This window comes from Oncorhynchus tshawytscha, linkage group LG28 (genome assembly GCF_018296145.1).
Source record: "Oncorhynchus tshawytscha isolate Ot180627B linkage group LG28, Otsh_v2.0, whole genome shotgun sequence".
NCBI lineage: Eukaryota > Metazoa > Chordata > Actinopteri > Salmoniformes > Salmonidae > Oncorhynchus > Oncorhynchus tshawytscha.
Window position 1 is genome coordinate 3,010,643 of NC_056456.1, and position 14,528 is coordinate 3,025,170.

The following is a 14,528-nucleotide window of genomic DNA, read 5'->3' on the forward strand; positions in this document are numbered from 1 at the left end:
CAGCGCGGGTGGCAATAGGCTGATTATTGACTGAAAAGCAATGCATGTAAAATATGTGTGAAGATGATGTCTTGTGTATAATTTGAAATGTTGAGACAAGAACAAGGGGAGGAGTGTGTGGTGAAGATATTGGCATGTCTCTTTCCAGAATGCGCTTAGCTCTCCCTAATGTGCTCAGCTGTCTCACCACAATTCTTGCAGATTCATTGTTTTGTTGTACTAATTGTTTGCCCATTGATTCTTTATTTTGATCAACTCCCCATTACATTTGTCACCCGTAGTACATTTACCATTAATCGGCATAATTTGGTTACATTACATTTCTGTTCATGAGTGGATTAATTAGGCCTACAGTCATTTATGTTCTCATTCTCTGAGTGGATAGTTGGTTGCAGAGTTCACAACCTGCTACACTTGTGAGAAACAAGTTTTGGTTTATTTCCTACCATCATTTTTTAATTTAGTCAATTTTGTCATTGTATTTTGTTTGTAGCACTCCATGTGAGCAATGAACGTGTCTGGTTTCTCTGTCCTCTTAATGTTGACGGGGAGCACGCGCATGAGCACGCATGCAGGTAGGCTAACTGACCTGCTGCACGTATCACCACCACTAATAAACTGAGCTCAATTTTTTATTCACCTCACACAATAAGTCAACAAAATCATTGTGTTGTATTCCATGTGAATGATAATAGTTCCTCACAGTAGCCTATCTGAAAGATCTTTCCAACACTCCTCGATAATCAACGGGCCTCGGGGGGATGCCTGTTTTGCATGTTATTTTGGCATTAATACGTGGCCGCCAAATCTAAGGTTAGAGCGCAAAAATGTAAGCCTCTTAGGTACTGCCATAGAGTTACATTAGAAGTACCCATCCAAAAAGAGTCAAGGTCATTGGCCACAGATAAAATGACGTCAAATCATGTTATAACTACAGCAGTTTTGATTGAACTGATCTTAGCTAGCATGCTAGCAGTCATATTAAATCAAGTTGACAATCTACTGGCAAATCCTTTTTAATCCTTGTCATATGAAGATAATTAATGAATAGAAATTATAGATAAAACGTATCAGTGCTCATCGGCCATTGGCCATTAACATTACACGACAAGTTGGAAATCGCAAATTCAACAATGAGTGGTTTGTAAGGAGTCAGTGGCTAACTGCAAGCATTGCAAAGCAATCATTAGCCTGCTATTCAGTGGAGTGGGTGTGTGGTCCCAAGTCTGGTTTTAAGGGTCTCTTTTCCAAGCTTAAAAGGATAAACATTCAACATTGGCCATGGTGTCAATCCAGCATGACACGCTCAAAACAACTGGAAACTCAGAGCTTGGAAATGTGATTTCACTGAGTTCAAGACAACTGGGAACTTCGGAAAAAAAATGAGCTCTGGGAAAATACATTTTGAACTTCATCCAACTCGGACTTTCAGTCAGAAACTGGCCTCTTTCTAAAGTGCCAATCTGAAGATCACTGACGTCATCATGATTCAATCTTGTTTTCTTCAGAGTTCCCAGTTGTCTTGAAAGCACCATAAATCCAGAGTATTCCAGACTTTCATGACAAAGTTTGATGACAAAATTTGCTCAAGTGAGCATAGCACAACAAGGTGAGTCCAAAAATGTCTTGCATAAATGTTATGGCAGGGAGATATGTACACTGTAGCAAATAAAGTAACACTAAGTGTATGTTATGTAGGTAAACAGTTAGTAGCCCATATGCCTCATCCTAATAATTTGGTCCCGTTTCCTCTCCTAATTTTGCCTACTGTTCAGACTTGGTGGTGCACATGCAGCATATAGCCTGTTTTAGAGAAATGTCATCATCGAATATTGTAACAGCTTTCATTGTCTGCTTATATGCCCCCTTTATTTATCCTACGGTTATGAATTGGTGTACAGGGAGAATACTGTACGAATGGCCCATGTTTTGAATTATGTCACTGTACATTTCAAAAGTACTGAACAAATAGTTATATTGACTACGTCCATCATAGCTCGCTCATTAATGTCTTAATTGAAATTACCGATTGCCTCTTATTTGCTTATCGTCCCCTTATGCCATAGTTTGTACATCTCAATTGTCAGTAGAAACCACATTTGTTTAAACAAGTCAGCCATATCAGCTATGTTTTTTTACAAGGTAATAAATGAGGCTGAATGAACTGTTTCACTGCCAGACAAGGATCCACTGATAGCCAGGTGTAGCAGTGGTAAGGTGTTGGGACTGCTGTTGGGACTCTGCTGTTGGGACAGCTTTATGTCGGCCCTAACAGTTTGTGGGCACCGTTTTTTTGCCCCACCAAGATTTACATGCTAAAATCGCCACTGATAGTAACATAGCACAAGGAATAACCAGAAGACCAGGGAGCCTTCTTCAAGTTGGTAAAGGTGTACAGTACAAAGCCTTGACCTATAGGCGTCGTACTTAAATAGATTCAGGATTTATAGCCGGGGATCTAGGGTACATCCCTCAGATCTTTGTTGTTGCAGATTTAGGCCTAAATTCCAAGGAATTAGACTTGTCATTGGCCCACATATTACATTTCCAATTCAAATCTGTTAGGCCAAGGGTTTTATCAGCATATTGATTTATGCCTAGCCTAGGCAAATACATTTTTTACTGAAGCCCTGTGTCCAATGTTCCCTCAAAAAAATTCACCTCTGAACATATTTCAGGTCTGCTGAGCACAAACTTGAACGCAAAAATTCTGTTCAACTTCTCGTGCACATTTACTGCTGTACCCACTCGTCACACCCTGATTGGTTTCACCTGTCTTTGTGCTTGTCTCCACCCCTTACATTATCCCTGTGTATTTATACCTGTGTTTTCTGTCTGTTGCCAGTTCGTCTTGTCTCGTGAAGCCTACCAGCGTGTTTTCCCCTACTCCTGTTCTCTCTCTAGTCCCTATTTTCTAGTGTTCCTGGTTTTGACCATTATGCCTGCCCTGAGCCTGCCTGCCGCTCTGTACCTTGTGACACTGCCATGGATGACCGACCTCTGCCTGCTCCTGTTCTGTACCTTTCGGACTCTGCTCTGGATTACTGACCTCTGTAACGAATCTCCTCTTTGTCTGATGATGTGGAATAGGAATCATTGGACCACCACGCAGCGTGGTAAGTGTTCATTGTAAATTTAATTAAATAAACTGAACACTGAATGACAAAAAACAACAAAGAGAGTGAACGACACGAAACAGTCCTGTAAGGTGAAATTACACAAAACAGGAAACAACTACCCACAAACACAGGTGGGAACAGGCTACCTAAGTATGGTCCTCAATCAGAGACAACGATTGACAGCTGACTCTGATTGGGAACCTTACCAGGACAAACACAGAAATCCCAAAACATAGAAAAAGGAACATAGACAACCCACCCAACTCACGCCCTGACCAAACCAAAATAGAGACATAAAAAGGAACTAAGGTCAGGACGTGACAGTACCCCCCCCCAAAGGTGCGGACTCCGGCCGCAAAACCTGAACCTATAGGGGAGGGTCTTTGTGGGCATTTCACCGCGGTGGTGGCTCTGGTGCAGGATGTAGACCCCACTCCACCTTAGTCTTGGCACACTTACGTGGTACCTCTGGAGTGGCGACCCTTGCCGCCGACCCCGAACTGGGGACCCTTAGTGCGGGCCCCGAATAGTAGGGAGACTCTGGCGGCCCCGAATAGTAGGGAGACTCTGGTGGCCCCGAATAGGAGGGAGACTCTGGTGGCGCCGGACAGGCTGGAGGCTCTGGTGGCTCCGGTGTGAAGGGCGACTCTGGCAGCTCCGGAGTGACGGGCGGCTCTGCACTGACGGGCGGCTCTGGCAGCTCCGGACAGAAGGGCGGCTCTGGCAGCTCCGGACAGGAGAGAGACTTCGTTCTAGGAGCAGGCACAGGACTCCCCAGGCTGGGGAGACATACAGGCGGACTCTTCCTTGGCCGAGGCACCGGATGCACTGGGCCGTGGAGGTGCACTGGAGGTCTCGAGCAACGAGCCTGCACAACCCATCCTGGCTGGATACCCCCTGTAGCCCGGCAAGTGCGGAGAGTTGGAACAGGCCGCACTGGGCTGTGCTGGCGATTCGGGGATACCGTGCGTAGGGCTGGTGCCATATAACCCAGGCCGAGGAGACGCACTGGAGACCAGATGCGCTGAGCCGGCTTCATCCCTCCTGGCTAGATGCTCACTCTAGCCCGGACAATTCGAGGAGCTGCGATGTAGCGCACCGGGCTATGCGTGCGCACTGGGGACACAGTGCGCTTCTCCGCATAACACGGTGCCTGCCCGGTCACTCTCGCGCCACAGTAAGCAAGGGGAGTTGGCTCAGGTCTCCTACCTGACTTCGCCAATCTCCCCATGTGCCACCTCCCCCAAAAACTTCTGGGGCTGCCTCTCGTGCACTTTTCCTCGAGCTAACTCCTCGTAGCGTCGCCGCTCCGCTTTGGCTGCCTCCAGCTCCTCTTTAGGACCACGATACTCTTCCGGCTGTGCCCATGGTCCCTTGCCATCCAAGATTTCCTCCCATGTTCAGGAGTCCATTCCTCCACACTGCTTGTTCCTTTGGTGGTGGGTAGTTCTGTAAAGAATCTCCTCTTCGTCTGATGAGGAGGAATAGGAATCATCGGACCAACACGCAGCGTGGTAAGTGTTCATTGTAAATTTAATAAAATAAACTGAATACTGAATGACAAAAAACAACAAAGAGAGTGAACGACACAAAACAGTTCTGTAAGGTGAAAAAACACAAAACAGGAAACAACTACCCACAAACACAGGTGGGAACAGGCTACCTAAGTATGGTTGACAGCTGCCTCTGATTGGGAACCATACCAGGCCAAACACATAGAAGTACCAAACCTAGAACAAAACATAGAATGCCCACCCCAACTCACGCCCTGACCAAACCAAAATAGAGACGTAAAAAAGGAACCAAGGTCAGGACGTGACAACCTCTGGCTGCCCTTGACCTGTCGTATGCCTGTCCCCTGTTTTTGTAATACGCTTTTGTTACTTTGAACTGTCTGCATCTGGGGCTTAACCTGAGGTCTGATATCGCTTTAAGTTACAGTTTTAATAGTGGCCAGGTAGGTCTATCAGCGTGGCCTACCATTAAAAACAATGGAGAAAAACATTTAAATATGCAAATAGCTGCTCTATCATTCAGCCACAGTAGTAGTCAATGTGTAGTGTTCAATGCCTACATTACATGAGACTTAAAAGTATTTATTTTTCCCATACCATTATTACAGAGAACCAGACAAATGATGCTAGAAATTAGCTATAACTGGGCTAATATCTCATTTTAACTAGCAAATAATATGCAAATAATATGAACAAATGTGCTACATGCAGCTCTCACTTTGATCTCAAAACAAGCACATCTACTCACCACCACTCATAATGTAGCCTAGTGGGGCGCTAGTGACCCACCTCGACAACATCCGGTGAAATTGCAGAGCGCGAAATTCAAAATACAAAAATTGTAATATTAAACATTCATGAACATACAAGTTCATTTAAAAGCTTAACTTCTTGTTAATCCAACCACGTTGTCAGATTTCAAAAAGGCTTTACGGTGAAAGCATACCATGCGATTATCTGATGACAGTACCCCGCATACAAAAGCATTAAAAACATTTTCCAAACCAGCAGAGGCGTCGCAAAAGTCAGAAATAACGATAAAATAAATCACTTACCTTTGAAGATCTTCCTCTGTTTGCAATCCCAAGGGTCCCAGCTACACAACAAATGTTTGTTTTGTTCGATTAAGAACTTCTTTATATCCCAAAAAAGTCAGTTTAGTTGGCGCGTTTGATTCAGTAATCCACCCGTTCCACTCGTTCCATATGCATACAAAGGAATCCCAAAAGTTACCAATAAACTTCGTCCAAACAAGTCAAACAACGTTTCTAATCAATCCTCAGGTACCCTAATATGTAAATAAATGATACAATTTAAGACTGAATGTAGTATGTTCAATACCGGAGATAAATAACAAAGTGCATGCCCTCATCCACGCGCGCCACATGACTACAGTCCAAAATGAGAGCCACCTTGAAAAACTACAATTACGAAGTAATTTTTCAAAAAACAAGCCTGAAAATATTTACGGATGGATTCTCCTCGGATATCCGCCTGCCATATCAGTTCAGTTCAGTTCTAGAAACTTTAGAGTGTTTCTATCCAATCCTAACAATTATATGCATATCCTAGCTTCTGGACCTGAGTAACAGGTAGTTTACTTTGGGCACGTCAGTCATCCAAACTTCCGAATACTGCTCCCTAGCCTTAAGAAGAAAATGTCAGGATCCTGCTGGTGAAAGGCAAACTCTGTAGCCTGCAGTGAAGGCCTATCCACCACAATGGACTCTTCAGGAGCACCATTCAAATCCTCAACCCTTTTAATAGCTGCTGCATATGAAATGCTCTGGACAACCCAGACTTTGGTCACCTCATTTTCTTTTTTTAATTGAATATCCGAAACATACAATATACTTGCAGTGAAGCCGCTCAACAACTACAACATACCAGTCATCCAACAGACTCCCATTCAGAGTGACACACAGATTCATCCAGGGTCAATGCCCTGCTCAAGGGCACGTTGACAGATCTCCCATCAGGCCAAAAAAACGTGAACCCGAACCCTCCAAGATCCCCCACAGTTCCCCAATAGCTGTCCCTCAACCATTCGAGACCCCTCCCACAGTCCCCCCCCCAAGAAGAAAAAATAAATACAATGAATTCCATTCCCCACCCCCAAGAACCCCCCAATGCACCAACAACCAAGAGAAAGAACTAAAGAGAGAAAGACAGAAGAAAACAGCAAACAACAATGCAAAAAAAATGTAATAAGAAACTACAAAGGACATCAAGGAACTAAAATCATAACATCAATGCCAACTGTATATGTTTGTGTGCATGTCTGGCACTATTACATGTATGTGTGTGTTCTTGTATGCATTTATTTGAATGAGAGTGTGTGTATATGCATGTGTACAAACACCTGCATGGCATCAACCTCAGGCAAACCGGCATTAGCTGTAAAACACTGCCCCTCAGTGTCATTCAAATGTACTTTTTATTATGTTTTATTTTGACTTTAGTTTTTACATTTATCTTTGACCATCATTCTATCTCCCGCACAGCAACTCCACTCCCACTAGTCTCTAGTTCCACATCCCAACCTTCAGCTTCCCTCAGCCCATTCCATCTATCTCTGCTGGCCACCCTCTTCAGATTTATACACAACATCTATCTTTCAACTATGCTGTGATGTTTAACGTACAATTTCAATCTATCTAATCAAATATAATCCAAAGATTGTGAGTTGACTGACCCGGTCTCTCCAGATCTCCTAACAATACTATTTCTAGGGTCAATTTTAGATCAATGCTATGCATTTTCAGCCATTCCTGAACCCGATACAAGAAACAGGCTACCTGAGGGCAATACCAAAGTAAATGGTCTATTGATTCTGTATCCTCACAACAAAATCTTCAGAGCTTCGATGATTTTATCCCCCAAATATTCAACATTTTGTTGGTGGCAAGAATTGTGTATACAGTTGAAGTCGGAAGTTTACATACACTTAGGTTGGAGTCATTAAAACTAGTTTTTCAACCACTCCACAAATATCTTGTTAACATATAGTTTTGGCAAGTCGGTTAGGACATCTGCTTTGTGCATGACACAAGTACTTATTCCAACAATTGTTTACAGACAGATTATTTCACTTATAATTCATTGTATCACAATTCTAATGGGTCAGAAGTTTACATACACTAAGTTGATTGTGCCTTTAAACAGCTTGGAAAATTCCAGAAAATAATGTCATGGCTTTAGAAGCTTCTGTTAGGCTAATTGACATCATTTGAGTCAATTGGAGGTGTACCTGTGGATGTATTTCAAGGCCTACCTTCAAACTCAGTGCCTCTTTGCTTGACACCATGGGAAAATCAAAAGAAATCAGCCAAGACCTCAGAAAAAAATGGTAGACCTCCACAAGTCCGGTTCATCCTTGGTTCATCCTTGGGAGCAATATCCAAACGCCTGAAGGTACCACGTTCATCTCTACAAACAATATTAAGTATAAACACCATGGGACCACGCAGCCGTCATACCGCTCAGGAAGGAGAGGCGTTCTGTCTCCTAGAGATGAATGTACTTTGGTGCAAAAAGTGCAGGTCAATCCCAGAACAACAGCAAAGGACCTTGTGAAGATGCTGGAGGAAACAGGTACAAAAGTATCTATACCCACAGTAAAATGAGTCCTATATCGACATAACCTGAAAGGCCGCTCACCAAGGAAGAAGCCACTGCTCCAAAACCGCAATAAAAAAAGCTAGACTACGGTTTGCAACTGCACATGGGGACAAAGATCGTACTTTCTGGAGAAATGTCCTCTGGTCTGATGAAACAAAAATAGAACTGTTTGGCCATAGTGACCATCATTATGTTTGGAGGAAAAAGGGAGAGGCTTGCCAGCCGAAGAACACCATCCCAACCGTGAAGCACAGGGGTGGCAGCATCATGTTGTGGGGGTGCTTTGCTGCAGGAGGGACTGGTGCACTTCACAAAATAGATGGCATCATGAGGGAGAAAAATTATGTGGATATATTGAAGCAACATCTCAAGACAGCAGTCAGGAAGTTAAAGCTTGGGCGCAAATGGGTCTTCCAAATGGACAATGACCCCAAGTATACTTCCAAAGTTTTGGAAAAATGGCTTAAGGACAACAAAGCCAAGGTATTGGAGTGGCCATCACAAAATTCACCCAACTTACTCTGGGAAGCTTGTGGAAGGCTACCCAAAACGTTTGACCCAAGTTAAACCATTTAAAGGCAATGCTACCAAATACTAATTGATAGTATGTAACTTCTGACCCACTGGGAATGTGATGAAAGAAATAAAAGCTGAAATAAATCATTCTCTCTTCTATTATTCTGACATTTCACATTCTTAAAATAAAGTGCTGATCGTAACTGACCTAAGACAACACATTTTTGGGGGGATTAAACGTTAGGAATTGTGAAAAACTGAGTTTAAATGTACCTAGCTTTCATCTGTATTTTTCATAGCTGTCTACACCACAGACCGATGCTGGCACTATAACTGCACTTAATGAGCTGTATATCGCCATAAGCAGACAAGAAAACGCTCATCCAAAGAAGGTGCTCCTAGTGGCCGGGGAATTTAATGCAGGGAAACTTAAATCAGTTTTACGTAATTTCTATCAACATGTTAAGTGGCACACCAGAGGGAAAAAAATTCTAGACCACCTTTACTCCACACACAGAGACACGTACAAAGCTCTCCCTCATCCTCCATTTGGAAAATCTGACCATAATTCTATCCTCCTGATTCCAGGATACAAGAAAAAATGTCATTAGGGCTATGCCCATTTTTTTTCTCAATTTCTGCCTGAATGACGTGCCCAAAGTAAAATGCCTGTTGCTCAAGCCCTGAAGCCAGGACATGCATATAATTGGTACCATTAGAAAGAAAATACTTTGAAGTTAGTAGAAATGTCAAAATAATGTAGGAGAATATAAGACAATTGATATGGTAGGAGAAAATCCAAAGAAAAACCAACCAGATCTTTTTGTTTTTGAGAGACCATGCTCTTACAATGGCAAGTATTACTGGAAATTAGCTCCCAGGATGCAATTCCTATGGCTTCCACGGGGTGTCAGCAGTCTATGTTCAAGGTTTCAGGCTTGTGACTTCCAAAATGAATAATAAATATCAGTTTTAGTACAGGGACATAGTCTTGGAAATCCGTGTTTGCGCACGCTATGAAGACAGGACGCACCTGCTAAAATCGGTTTCCTATTGAACATACTTCTTTCCGTGAGAAATGTTATAGTTTGATTACATTTTAGGGTATCTGAGGATTAATAGAAACATATTTTGACTTGTTGAAACAAAGTTTAGGGGTAGATTTTTGGGTTCCTTTCTCTGCATGTTGAGCGAGTGGATTACTCAAAGCGATAGCGCCAACCAAACAGACTTTTCAGGATATAAAGAAGGATTTTATCTAAAGAAATGACACTACATGTTATAGCTGGGACCCTGTGGATGACAAATCAGAGGAAGATTTTCAAAAAGTAAGTGAATATTTAATAGCTATTTGTATATTTAATAGCTAAATCAAATATTTTCATGTGGGGCGCCGTCCTCAAACAATCACATGACATATGCTTTCACTGTAAATCAGACAGTGCAGTTAGATTAACAAGAATTTAAGCTTTCAGCCGATATAAGAAATTTATATGTACCTAAATGTTTAATATCCATCATTTTTGTGATTATTTATTTGAATTGCGCACCCTCCAGTTTCACCTGAAGTTGTCCCGCTAACAGGACGCCAAGCCCTATTAAGCAGGAAGTACCAGTGACTCGGTCTATAAAAAAGTGTTCAGATGAAGCAGATGCTAAACTACAGGACTGTTTTGCTGTCACAGACTGGAACATGTTCCGGGATTCTTCCAATGGCATTGAGTACATCACATCAGACACTGGCTTTATCAGTGCATCAAAGACATCGTCCCCACAGCGACTGTACGTACATACCCCAACCAGAAGCCACAGGCAACATTTGCACTGAGTTAAAGGATAGAACTGCCGCTTTCAAGGAGCAGGACTCTAACCTGGAAACTTATAACAAATCCCGTTATGCCCTCCGGCGAACCATTAAACAGGCAAAGCGTCAATACAGGACTAAGGTCGAACCCTAGACCCACTCCAATTTGCATACCGCAACAACCAATCCACAGATGATGCAACCTCTATTGCACTCCACACTGCCCTTTCACACCTGAACAAAAGGAACAACTATGCGAGAAGGCTATTCATTGACTACAGCTCAGCGTTCAACACCATAGTACCCTCAAAACTCATCCCTAAGCTAAGGACCCTGGGACTAAACACCTCCCTCTGCAACAGGATCCTGGACTTCCTGACGGGCCACCCCCAGGTGGTCAGGGTAGGTAACAACACATCCGCCACACTGATCCTCAACACATGGGCCCCTCAGGGGTGCGTGCTCAGTCCCCTCCTGTACTCCCTGTTCACTCATGACTGCATGGCCAGGCACGACTCCAACACCATCATTTAGTTTGCTCATGACACAACAGTGGCTTGATCACCGACAATGATGAGACAGCCTATAGGGAGGAGGTCAGAGACCTGACCGTGTGGTGCAAGGACAACAACCTCTCCCTCAACGTGAACAAAACAAAGGCGATGATTGTGGACTACAGGAAAAGGAGGACCGAGCATGCCCCCATTCTTATCGACGGGGCTGTAGTGGAGCATGTTGAGAGATTCAAGTTCCTTGGTGTCCACTTCACCAACAAACTAACATGGTCCAAGCACACCAAGACAGTCGTGAAGAGGGCACGAGAAAACCTATTCCCCCTCAGGAGACTGAAAAGATTTGGTCCTCAGATCCTCAAAAAGTTTTACAGCTGCACCATCGAGAGCATCCTGACTGCTCCTGTGTTGCAGGAAGTGTTCTGTGTATGAAGACCATGGAGATGAAGAGGGGGCTAGCCATGGAGCCAGTGGCTGTACAGGGGTACTGCACACTGAAGAATGTTAACTTCTTTCCGTGTGGCTTCGTAGTGCACCCAGATGCTCCGTGGTTAGGATCCTCTCCAGATGAATCATATTTGATCCCAGTGTGAGACCACACTTTGGACTCTACGAGGTCAAGTGCCCAAATGTACCAAGTTATGTTGACTGCCCTTACCTGAGGATACAGAATGGAGAGCTGAAGTTGAAGAGATCTCATGCTTACTACTGGCAGGTGCAAGGTCAAATCCTTCTCACAGGTTGTAGCTGGTGTGACTTTGTCATCTGTACACAGGAGGACATCCTAGTTGAAAGGATATATAAAGATCTACAGGTTTCAACAACTATAAGAGAGAAGGTTGACCACTTTTATTTTTACCACTACCTGCATCAGTGTCTCACACCTGAATGGATCCCCTGCATGGGTGCCAAGTTTAGTGGTTTCATGAAAAATAAGTATTGATGTTCTTGTGAAGAAAACTACAGTAGAATAGATTTGTTTAAAAAAAATGTATTTCAGCAAATGTTCAACAGTTCAGTTAATCAATTACACATCTCTAACACTGTATTCAATCTTGCATTCTGGCTATTCTGTGTTACCTGTGTTTCCCCCACCCCTGTTACTCATTGCCTAATTAAAGCCAATACAAGCTCCACACAAACTGATATGCACTACAACACAAATGATTGATACATGTCATAGATAAACAAATTATTATTTTGCTGCTAGCAAACAAACACATGTACAATTACATTGGCTTGGCCCGTGCTCTGACCAAAGGTCCATTTTGATAGTTAACCAACAGGCACGCCACGCCTGAGATGGTCAGGGGGATGACTGTGTCAAACAGCTTGTGCTCCTTTACTCTGCGGATCATTCTTTCAACATGCACTCTCAGCCTGGCAATGAATTGGGTCTCCCTAACCTCCTGCCCTCTCAGCCTGGCAATGGATTGGGTCTCCCTAACCTCCTGCCCTCTCAGCCTGGCAATGGATTGGGTCTCCCTAACCTCCTGCCCTCTCAGCCTGGCAATGGATTGGGTCTCCCTAACCACCTGCCCTCTCAGCCTGGCAATGGATTGGGTCTCCCTAACCTCCTGCCCTCTCAGCCTGGCAATGGATTGGGTCTCCCTAACCTCCTGCCCTCTCAGCCTGGCAATGGATTGGGTCTCCCTAACCTCCTGCCCTCTCAGCCTGGCAATGGATTGGGTCTCCCTAACCTTCTGCCCTCTCAGCCTGGCAATGGATTGGGTCTCCCTAACCACCTGCCCTCTCAGCCTGGCAATGGATTGGGTCTCCCTAACCTCCTGCCCTCTCAGCCTGGCAATGGATTGGGTCTCCCTAACCTCCTGCGCGCGTCTTGACAGAAAGGCTGGCCGGTAGACCTTGCACGGAACAATGTCATCTACGAGAAAGCCCTTATCCACCATAATGGCCATGTCAGAGGTGAGTAAGGACATAATTCCAGACTCCTTGTCACTCACAGATCCAGGACACAACCATGACACAGCAGTGACAGCTCCATGTGGTGACGTTCCCAACATGCCCTTAAAGGTACAGTGTGACTTGTAGGAAGAAAACACCTCACTCTGCAGTAGTAGTGAAGATGGAGTTCAGTGCAGTCGATCACTACCTGGGTGTCTGGATAGTCCTTGAACTCTGGTGGCAGGTGGGCTTTGATGGTTTCCTTGGGGATCCATACCCGTGCTGATCCAAGCAGACAGTAGAGGAAGTTGGCCCAAGAGATGATACTCCGGCTCACTGTCGATTGGTGGATGGGCCAAATCCTTCTGCTTCAGACCCAGTGACGGATGAGTCACAAACAAGAACTCGTCGATTGATGGCAGTGTCTGAATGTAAAGAAACCCATTTTAGTACAATAGTCCTTATATTCGGTCCATAACAAAAAGTAAATGTTTAACAATTACAGTAAGATCAAATAATATACTCTTAAGTATTTAATGAAGTTGTCCCTTACCGGTTTTCTTCGAGTAACACTTGTTTCAGATGGATTGGTGCTTGTGACTTATAAACTTGGTCTCTGCTGCCCGCTCAATCAAGTGCCAGAAGGCCATCAGGTGGGTGTAGCTTGCAAATCTAAAGATGGACCCTGAGTATTTGAATACCAAAAAAGCTCATGACTATTATTGCCCATCTTCTCTAAGCCCTAGCACTAGACATGACCTAGCATGTCTTCTTGTTTCTGCAATTCGTACGGTAATTCACAGCAGCTATCATCACAGCAGTGAATTTGTTTGAAATGTTCTGTTATTTAACCTGGAAAGTGGACTAAGAACCAAATCTTATTTGAAGCAGTGACCTGGGAGCATTTTTGGGGGGTCAACTGAAAACTAATGTAAAGACAATAAACATTCAATGTGCCTACTTAGGCTAAGATATGCTAGCCTAGTTTTAAAAAACAATGAACATGTACTGAAAGGTAAGATGGACTTTGGGATAATAATACTAATAATTAATAGTAAATAATAAACAATAGTAAGCAATAATAATAATAAATAAATCATAAATATAAATCATAACTGTACCTTGTGTAAAAACGTATATCCTCGTCAGAACCAGCAAATCGCTGTAGACCACGTTGGGTGGTCAGTTTCTCCAGTTTGGCTCGAAGCTCCTCAATTTCTCTTACGTGCTCATGGTTTGCCATTAGGGTCATGTCCAGGGCTGCGGATTCAGGGACAGAACAGTAATCATGGGTCTGGACCGCATCAGACACGGCACAGTCCACAGGCGGCGCACCTTGTTCTTCATCCCCCCCCCCCAGTCAGAGCAGGAGGTCTTCTTCCCCAAACACCAGGTCTCTTTTCAATGTGCCAGTTACACGCCAAGACAGTATAAACAACACCTCTTTTTAGGTATTGTCGCCCGCCAATGAAGTGGACAGGCCCGTCGCTAACTGAGGAGGGGTCAGGGCCCGTCGCTAACTGAGGAGGGGTCAGGG

General features: G+C 43.9%; 1 protein-coding gene across 1 annotated transcript; it reads right to left on the minus strand.

The window, feature by feature from the left end:
- Positions 1–12,230: 12,230 nt before the first annotated feature.
- On the minus strand, positions 12,231–13,678 carry LOC121841145. Its single transcript, XM_042307606.1, has 2 exons — positions 13,545–13,678; positions 12,231–13,416 (listed from the first exon to the last, which is right to left on the minus strand). The coding sequence occupies exon 2, from the start codon at positions 13,108–13,110 to the stop codon at positions 12,316–12,318; it is 795 nt and encodes a 264-aa protein (XP_042163540.1). The 5' UTR covers positions 13,111–13,416; positions 13,545–13,678; the 3' UTR covers positions 12,231–12,315.
- Positions 13,679–14,528: the final 850 nt, after the last annotated feature.

Excerpts from the sequence above, each read along its gene's own strand:
- LOC121841145 (XM_042307606.1), bottom strand. The coding sequence starts at position 13,110 with ATGTTGGGAACGTCACCACATGGAGCTGTCACTGCTGTGTCATGGTTG.